Source organism: Pleurodeles waltl, chromosome 5 (genome assembly GCF_031143425.1).
Source record: "Pleurodeles waltl isolate 20211129_DDA chromosome 5, aPleWal1.hap1.20221129, whole genome shotgun sequence".
NCBI classification, from domain to species: Eukaryota; Metazoa; Chordata; class Amphibia; order Caudata; family Salamandridae; genus Pleurodeles; species Pleurodeles waltl.
In genome coordinates, this window is record NC_090444.1 from 304,141,684 (window position 1) to 304,151,300 (window position 9,617).

Here is a 9,617-nt window from a genome sequence, read left to right on the forward strand (position 1 = left end):
ATGCGGGCGCCGTATTTATGGAATGGCGTTAGCCGGCGCAAGCGGACCGGCGCTGCCTGGTGTGCGTGGAAAAAAACCACGTAGACCAGACAGCGCCGGCGTAGGGGGAAAATGGCGTATGGGCGTCTTAAAATGGGGCAAGTCAGGTTACGTCGAAAAAATCGTCGTAACCCGACTTGCGCCATGTTTTTTCGACGCCCATCCCCCATCAACATGACTCCTATCATTGTAAAGATAGGAGTCATGCCCCCTTGCCCAATGGCCATGCCCAGGGGACTTCTGTCCCCTGGGCATGGTCATTGGGCATAGTGGCATGTAGGGGGGCACAAATCAGGCCCCCCTATGCCACAAAAAAAAAAAAAAAATACTTACCTGAACTTACCTTAATGTCCATGGGATGGGTCCCTCCGTCCTTGGGTGTCCTCCTGGGGTGGGGAAGGGTGGCAGGGGGGGTCCCTGGGGGCAGGGGAGGGCACTCTGGGCTCATTTTGAGCCCACTTGTCCCTTAACGCCATGCCTGACCCAGGCGTTAAAAAGCGGCGCAAAAGCGCCGTTTTTGGCCACGCCCACTCCCGGGCGTCATTTTTGCCCGGGAGTATAAATACCACGTAAAGGCCTGGGAGTCATTTTTTAAGACGGGAACGCCTCCCTTGCATATCATTAACGCAAGGAAGGGGTTCACGCTAAAAAATGACGCACTCTCCGGGCACTTTGGCGCCCGAAGCGTCTAACGCCATAGTATAAATATGGCGTTAGTTGGCGTTAGTTTAGCGTCGAATTTGCGTCGAAAAAAACGACGCAAATTCGGCGCAAACAGAGTATAAATACGGCCCTTGGTATCGACAGAATCAAGGTGTAGCCATGGGCTCGAAGTTCTCTCCATCATATGCTAACTTATTTATGGGGTGGTTTGAACAGTCATGGATTTGGGGTCCTGGTGCTGCAGCTTGGCAGACGTTTATTTTATTTTGGGGACGCTACATAGACGATTGTTTTATGATTTGGACTGGAGGCAAAGAAAAACTTGTAGAATTTAGCAATTTTCTGAACTCTAATCACATGAATGTTAGATTTACTTATCAATTTAGTGATGAAAAGATTGAGTTTTTAGATGTAGAACTTTTTATTATGGAACATAAAATTCATAGTAGACTCTTTCGTAAAACAACTGCTTGTAACTCCATCCTTCATGCAACCAGTTCTCATCCCAAACATCAGATTGCAGCAATTCCTTTTGGTGAATTTTTAAGAGCTCGACGCAACTGTAGTCTAGATAATGAATTTATTGCTCAACTTAACGACATGGAGAGGAGGTTCACAATGCGTGGCTATTCGAATAAAATTATTAAGAAGGCTCGACATAGAGCACAGCACTTAGATAGAAATACAACATTAGAACTTATAGAACGTAATAAGTCTAAAGAGGCACGTGATACAGTTAGGTTTATCACTGAATATACTGATGCATCCCTTATTTTACAAAAATTTATGTTCAAACATTGGAAATTACTTTCACAGGACCCAATATTTAAGGATATTGCATTAGGGCCAATCAAGACATCCTTTCGTAGGGGTAAAACGTTGAGAAATCTTTTAAGTCCCAGCTTCACGACTATCCCTCCTAAAATAACTTGGTTATCTCAAAAAGAAGTTGGTTTCTACAGATGTGGCGCATGTGGAGTGTGTCGCTGGGCCTGTCATAAGTTAAAAGAATACCATCATGAGGGCAAATCATATTTAATATATTCTACTATGGATTGCAATTCCAATTATGTTGTGTATATAATACGATGTAAGTGTTCAAAAATCCATGTGGGCAGCACCATACGACCACTTAAAATTAGAATAAGCGAACACATGCGGGCACTTAAAAATGAGGATATGAGATATCCCCTGGTGACCCATATGGTCTCATGTTCTACACAAGGAGTTCAAAAGAGGTTTACATTTTTTGGTCTGGAACACATTGTACGTAACCCAAGAGGTGGCAATAGAGAGTTATATTTACGCCAACAGGAGGCATTATGGATAATGAGACTGAGGACTGTTGAAACTGGTCTTAATACTGATAGAGAACTAGAGTTCTTTTTGGGTGATTAATCATTAAATTTTTGACTGTTTGTATATTAGTTTATATGTAATATTCTATGTACTATATAATATTTCTACTTGTTAACATTATCAAATGTATATGAGTGCTGAGCCAAAATTCTCATTTGTCTATTCTTTTAATAATAGTAGGGTTACTATTATTGATTTGTTTGTATATTTTTATTTTCTTTGGTTCCTCATAGTAATCACATATTATCTATTGTTGTTAATTAACGTGTGCTGCTATATATATGTAGTCGTTATAAAAAGTTAATATGGTGATTTCTCGAAATATGATATAGTGAATTTCCCCCCCCCCCTTTTTTTTTTTTTTTTTTTTACATTATTCTTTTTTCTTAAATACTATATAAGGGGTGCATTTATGCATCTATATTACCGGTAGTCATTTGTTAATAGTGGAATGTAGGCATTGTGAAGTGTGTGAAATCGGATCGTTTACGTGATTAGTCCGATTTCCATGCCTATTCCCTTTCTTCTGGAATGGTTTATCACCAACCCGGAAGTGTATTTAACTTCCGGGTCGATACGCGCGGCGTCAGCGTACTCGCTAGACGTACATGAAACAGGAGACGGAAGATGCCGGTGATTCTTTTTGTATACTGATAATTCGAAATTGAGACGTGAGTGTTCTCGGTAGACTTGAGTATAAGATTTTGAGCAGGTTAACTGATGGATGAGACATTTATTTGATTTTTAGTATGTGGTACATTTCAAATCAGATCGTCATAGTATTTTAGAGACTATTAAGTCTATATTGATTAATAATAAGCGCTTTCTTATTATATTCTGTTTATTTTTGAATATGGTAGATACGATAAGTATGTGTAGTTTATGATGAAACCCATGTGTTGGCTTATTTTATTTTGATATTCATTGTGGGTTTTTCTTGACAGCAGTGGAAATATCAGATGTTGAAATAATCTATAGGACAATTTATTATTGCTGGATCGACAGTTTATTTCTCGATTATTTTTTGGATCTGTAAGGTATAGTAACATAATTTAAATCATGGTTTTGTTTGGTGTTTGGTGTACACTATAATTTAAATGCATGTGGATTGATATACTAGTGGTGTTATGTGGTTTACAGGTAGTTCAGTGGTGACATATATAAAAAGATTTTTTTGTTAAGGATATGGACTATATATTTTATTTGTTTTATATGAGAGGTTTGTCCCTTTCCTTTTGTAGACATTTTACACTTTTTGCTCTTTGGGGTGCATAATACACTTTTAGATAATGAATTTCTCCCTTATGGGTTATGCATGCACACTTTGGGTGCACGTATATGTTATTTGACAATTGAGCATATTGGCCATTACTCATGTGTGTTATCTATGATTTTTTAGCCCTGAAGAAGTCGTTTAGGGATGTTATTCACTCCCAAAGACGAAACATGTGTTGGCTTGAACATCTTGTAACCAGAATGTGGCTTGAATTTGGACATATGAACAATTTGGATCAAAGATTGCTCAACAATTAAACATTTTTCATCAAATACCGTGGACTAATTGCTTTAATAAGCGTAACCGAAAGTTGGTTATAATCCGTTAATCTGAATAATTATGGACTACTATTGCTACAGTTCTCTTCCCGCTTTACCCGTTGTTCTATACTCATAATATTGTTTTGGGTCACTCTTTTACATTTATGTACTTGAGGAGATTTTGATGGATATTTTTACATTACGATTTGTTTAAATATTTGTTATCAGTGTTTTTCTAGGGGTCACCCCATTGTGCAATATATTATTAGTGTGAGGTTTAGGACCTCTGAGGGTTGGGTGTTTCCCTTGTGGGGTTTCCCCAATATTTATACTGACAGACTAGTACTTTGAGCGCCATTTCCTCATACTACACCCCGTTTTCAGTATTGTTCACAGTTAGCGTATTGTGTTAGGTTCTGAATGCTACCTCCTGCATATTGTGTCATGTTCTGTTGGCCACCACTGCAGTCTTTCTTAGCAGCAGAGGGCCACTCCCCTTAGTGGCCCAAGCATCACTCCCACTACAACACTGAGATTCCCAAACAATCAACAGTATAGAAATAGGACTGGGATTAGAGGACTCCCGAACTGACAAACCAATTGTTCTAATTCCAAATCAGATTTATTGAATTGTATTATGTTGCAAATTTATACAGAGTTTACTACCTCTATTTGGGGCGCAGAAGCATTTCCTACATGAGTAGTAGGGCTCCACCATGTAGGGTGTGTGGTTGGAAGAATGTTGTCTTTGTTTTGATCTTATGTTGGAAGGGTTTTCATGGCGCATATGAGTTGTGGTTATCGTGTTATGGGATGCAGCACACTGGATGATGAAGTGTAAGAGACTGAATCACAATTTTATGGTTTTTCAGTATGCAGATAGCTTTGTACAGCTCTGGAGGTCACTTTATGGTATCTCATATGATATAATCTGTTTAGCTGGTTACAGCACTGCATAGTCTAAACAGAAATTGTGTGTATAGTTGTGGTCAGATCTATTGGGATGCACATTTTTATTATCATCCCATATCTGAGTGTTTTTGTGAGATATAAAGAAGAGGTCAAATTGTATAGATATTTGGGACTTGCAGTGGTGGACTACATTAAAGTTCTCCAGGTATCTGATCCGGAAGCCTGAATTCTCATGTGAGCCCATGCATGAGCCTTGAGCATCATCTGGATCTGTTTTTGGAAATCAAGCGGGCACTGCACACTTAATGAAGAGTTCACTGGCTGAGGTACGTCTGTCAGGAGCGTAGCTGGCAAGCTGTGTGTAAGCATATGTATTTTTACAAAGTGTGATGTTTGCAGGCTTCATGAGTGACACCTGAAAAAAACTGTATTGCCAGTTGTGTTTAAAAAAACTTTTTTTAGGAAAATGTAGTTTCCTCTTTATGATCAAACCAACGAGTACCGGAATATAATGGAAGGTGAAACAACTGACAGAGTTACTCACGCTTGACATGAGAAAACAAGCAAATCTATATTCCTGAGTGTGTTTCACATTAGGTCCCAGCCTATTTTCTTCTTGGTGGGCTGTGCTTAATACTTTTAGAAACATATCTTATTATCATCAGCATCAATACTCTGTTAGTATTCACATTGGGACAGAGAAGATAGCAGCCCTGACTAGCACATCTGAGCTTCTTGTCTACTGGTGGTGGTCAGCCATCTCTTCATCTTTGCTTCCTGCTCATGTATTCTAAGAGATGTGCAATGGAAGTGTCGGCACCCATGTGTGGGAGCTACGTGCCAACAAGTGAAACATTCAAGTGATGACAACACCGTAACCATTCTGTGCCTAAATGGTGCTGTCACTACATCAAGGAGGACATGCGATCAGACTTGTAAATTGAGCCACCTCTGTCACATGAATTGCACCATTGGGTCAGTGTCCATCCAAGGGCAGTCACTTGCAATTGCAGAAGGAGACAAATATAGAGCCATAACACACAAATAACAAACATTTACATTGACAATGCTAATAACTCTTGAATTGCTGCATAGGCAAGACCTGTTGGCTTTGCCAATGCTTGTTTATGCAATGGGGATCCATAGAAGTCTGCCTTTTAAAATTTTACATCTATTTGAGGAGCTGACACAAATACAGTTGGGACAATAACGATGCAGAAGAGCTCAGGATATAATTGTGTTTTTGTAATTTTCAATAGATAACAGATCTCAATTATGTGATTAATGTGGTCAAGGTAGCTTTACGTAAACATTTAAAACTTCTGTTAGTTTAAATCTGGTGCTACATGGCAGCTGTGGATAACCCTGCAAGCGATGTATGCAAATATATTTACTATGTAGATATCGCTGCCTGATTATAACTTAAAGAATCTTACCCAGAGGTTTCAGGGATCACAGTGTGTTTTTGGTATAGATGAAAAAGTATTTCATATATAAGGAATCAAGATGCGAGCCAAAATATTCAAAACAAATTCCAGTCAAATTGGATGAGGGAACAAGCCTTGGGAAAATAAAAAAAATACAGCCTCCCAGATCCTCAGAGCACATGTCTGGCATATCCCCAAAAAGAAGTCTAGTGCAAACTTAGCTTTTAGGATAATCAGCGAAGGTGTTGCAGAGAACCCACAAATCCATCAAAAGTTAAATCAACCAACTCTGCACAGAATGGTATCCTGGAGAAATCATTATAAAGTGGATTTCAAGCTCTGATTCATGGAGATGGAAACGCTCTTACCACTAAATATCTTTTCAATTACTGTTATCAAATTTGGCCCTTATAAATCTGTTAATGATGCTACACCTCAGAGAAAACAAAAACAACATCATTAGTATGATTCAAGAACCCTCGGCAGTTGGGTAAGAATGCATCTGAGGGAGACCAGAAAAAAGCAAAAATAGAATTGATGGAATTCCATCCCACATGGAGGGATACATAAAACAGGAGGGAGGTAAATGTAATTATATTATTAAAGAAATGAATCAGGATGTCTGTCTTGGGAGTGGGGTTCATGTCATCCATATGGTTAAAAATTGAGATAAGGTAGAGGGACATTGTATGTTGAATGACCACAAACCAGCTGCAAAGAACAGTTTATAAGGTACAATCTGTCAGGTCAATGATAAAATATAAACAATGCTGATTTTGAAATTATATTACATATTGTACTTTGCATAAAGAATTGTAGATCCATTTTTATACCCTCACATTTTTGTGGTGTTTCTAGAACAGACGGACATATTTACAGCAGAGTCAATGGTGACGTTTTTCTGTGCAAAGGAAGTTACTATTGGCATTTACAGTATAATGCTTTATTAGAATTTGATTAAACTTAATGAAGCATGCTAAAAACTTACATCGTTGCGATATCCTCACTTATTCCTTTAAACACTCTTGATGGAATTACTTTGACAGAAACGTGCGTAAAAGACCTAGATAAGAAAGAAAGGGTTTCAAAATACTTCCACCTTCAGCATTGTTTGCAGTTGAACAGGAGCATTGTAAGTATCCGTGAAGGGCATTCTGTTTCTCTTTGCTTGCTTCCCAATCAAATAAAAATGTAATTTTGAATTGACTTTGAAATGTTATGTGTAGGCTGATAAGGCTGATTTATTTGAGCTTGCTTTCAACAAAAGCAACAAATCCATTAGAATTCCCTACAATTTAAACACAAAAAAGATAAGCATAACATGTACACTTCTAAAAACATATATGTGCACGCTGGTTTATTTCAAACATCATGATTTGGTGTTTCTAGAGATATTTCCATAAGCTGTTGGCAGATACATTAGAACAGAAGTTATATTTTGTTGGGATCCGACTGAATCTAAATCAAGGGGTGTAATACTTTGTGGTGCCTAATGACATCTTACAAAACTTGAACTTTGCTCCATTTGTTTAGGATGGACTTGAAGCCCCTTGTTAGAAGACAGTCCCATTATTGACACATAACTATCTGCTATTTTATCTGTTGTGTGTTTAGCTTTCATCTGAGGAAGTCCATTAGAAGCCATCACCGAGTCCAGCATTTGTTCTTCCGCTTATTCACTGTAGGTATATTCTTTTTTTTATAACTCGTTTTATTGAATTTTGAGTATAGCAATAAGGTGTAACATATCAACATTGCAACAATGGTGCTGTGTCTCCTGATTACCTCTGCACTCACTCCCCCAGTTTTCGTCACTGTAGGGATATTTTTAGATGCATGTACCATGATCCAAAGATTATTAATATAGTGCAGATTTTCACTAATGGTGAATATACACACTCGGTAACAGATGGAGGAAAGCGTATTCTACAACAAAGAGTATTTAATAGGAACAGTCATTCATTTAACAAGCTTATAAGAGACTGTTCAAAAGCATTAAGGGTTTTTGAGGTTTCCAAAGTTTTTTTAACTTGACAATCTTCACCAACGTCCCAAAATTGTCGGAGATTTAAAAAAAAGTAATTGTTGAAAAAACCTGCAAAAATGCTTTCAGGAGGGCTAAAAACCGTAAGGAGTCTATGACATAATAAAGCATTTGCAGATAAAAATCTGTTCTAAAAAGTATCTCTGTTGGGAAATAGTGTCCAGAGGCCAAATAAAATTTTGCAAGATGTTAAACAAGGATGTTAAGTTTTTCAACTCTGCAAAACGTTGCCACCACAATTACAATGTAATACACCATCAACAATTGTGTACTGCGTTTACTACCACATCTGTCCATTGCTTATTAATGAGCTATGCTGCCAACATACATACATACACTGACTTACAATTATAAAATGAAACTGAGGACAATTGTGTTTTTCACATGAATAAATTGGTGAGGAAAAGTCATTACACAAGTAATGATGGCTAAAAAATGTAAACTGTTCCATAATTCAACTTGAATTGAATGCAGATTCTATATATAATATTTATTGGATGTGATGATTCTGAGATTTATTCGTAATTTTTTATTCACTTTTTGTATTACTAAAATTCATATATACCTCTAGAATTCATGGTGCTAGAATCTAATTTTAGGAGTTTGCACCCCATTAAATGTTGTATCCAAATACCACTGAGAGAGTGGCAATGATTTGCAAGTCAACCTACTTATTTAATTTTTTTCGGAAATATTGTCATTATCATACAGTGTAACATAACTGAGACACCTTATTGGCCATTAGGATATAATTCTACTTTTGGAAGAAATACAAGAACTCTATTCTTTACTTGAATTTCTGTGTTTTTATACTGCTTGTAAGAAGCAGTAAAAATGTTGTTCTAAATAGGATGTGGTGTTGGGTAAGGCATGGTAATCAAAAATATCAGTCAATGGTCGTCTTTAGAGGGACCAAGAGAAAGCTGGGGAGCTCATGTTGAGAGCAAGGATCATAAGAAAGTTGGGTGAGCTTGACCCTAATTACTTACAAAGTGCTGAATGTCTACGATACTGACTGCTTGCTACATCAGGCCTTCACAACTAAAATGTAAAATTAACCACTGGGAACAAAAGGGACATTAATAGTATGGGGTAGGAATAACTTAAGCACTTTAGGCTATTTTCAAATGGAGCAAAGACTACGTATCAAACCACAAATATAACTTCAAGAATGCAGCTGATGTAATATTTGGAGAAATTCTTCCTTGACTTGCTCATAGGGATCCACTCAAGACTATCATTAATTGCTGTGTATAAATATCGACAGACACAATTAATCTGTTCCCGGGACTCGGCACTCAACTGAGCGTCCCTATGTCCCCATACAGTATTACAGAACCATTATGCCCAGGTTAAGCTACTCTCCAAGCATCATGGGTGCCATCAACTATTCGCATTGGAGGAGTTCTCCTCATCATCTGACATGTGTATCTGCGAACTCCCAGGGTCTACGAACTTGGTCAGCAATGCGCCCCAAACTTGCAAGTCCTCTTCCACCTTCTCATCATGTCTATACATTTTAAGGCATACGTCCTTTGCCACAGCCCATTCAGTCACATCCTTCACTCATACTTCCACACTGGGCAAAGTTGTCCCATCCGTGTAATTGCAACTCTTCTCTTAGCCAACAACATCAG

At 37.9% G+C, this 9,617-nt stretch overlaps 1 protein-coding gene across 1 annotated transcript in view; it reads right to left on the reverse strand.

Annotated features, from left to right (window-relative positions):
- The window catches only part of LHCGR (luteinizing hormone/choriogonadotropin receptor), an 836,395-nt gene extending 828,960 nt beyond the window's left edge, over nt 1–7,435 (reverse strand). The window contains exons 1-2 of the mRNA XM_069236543.1: nt 7,416–7,435; nt 6,925–6,999 (exon numbers count right to left, since the gene is read on the reverse strand). Coding sequence (XP_069092644.1) covers nt 6,925–6,999; nt 7,416–7,435 — 95 coding nt within the window. The remainder of the gene's footprint in view (nt 1–6,924; nt 7,000–7,415) is intronic.
- Nucleotides 7,436–9,617: the final 2,182 nt, after the last annotated feature.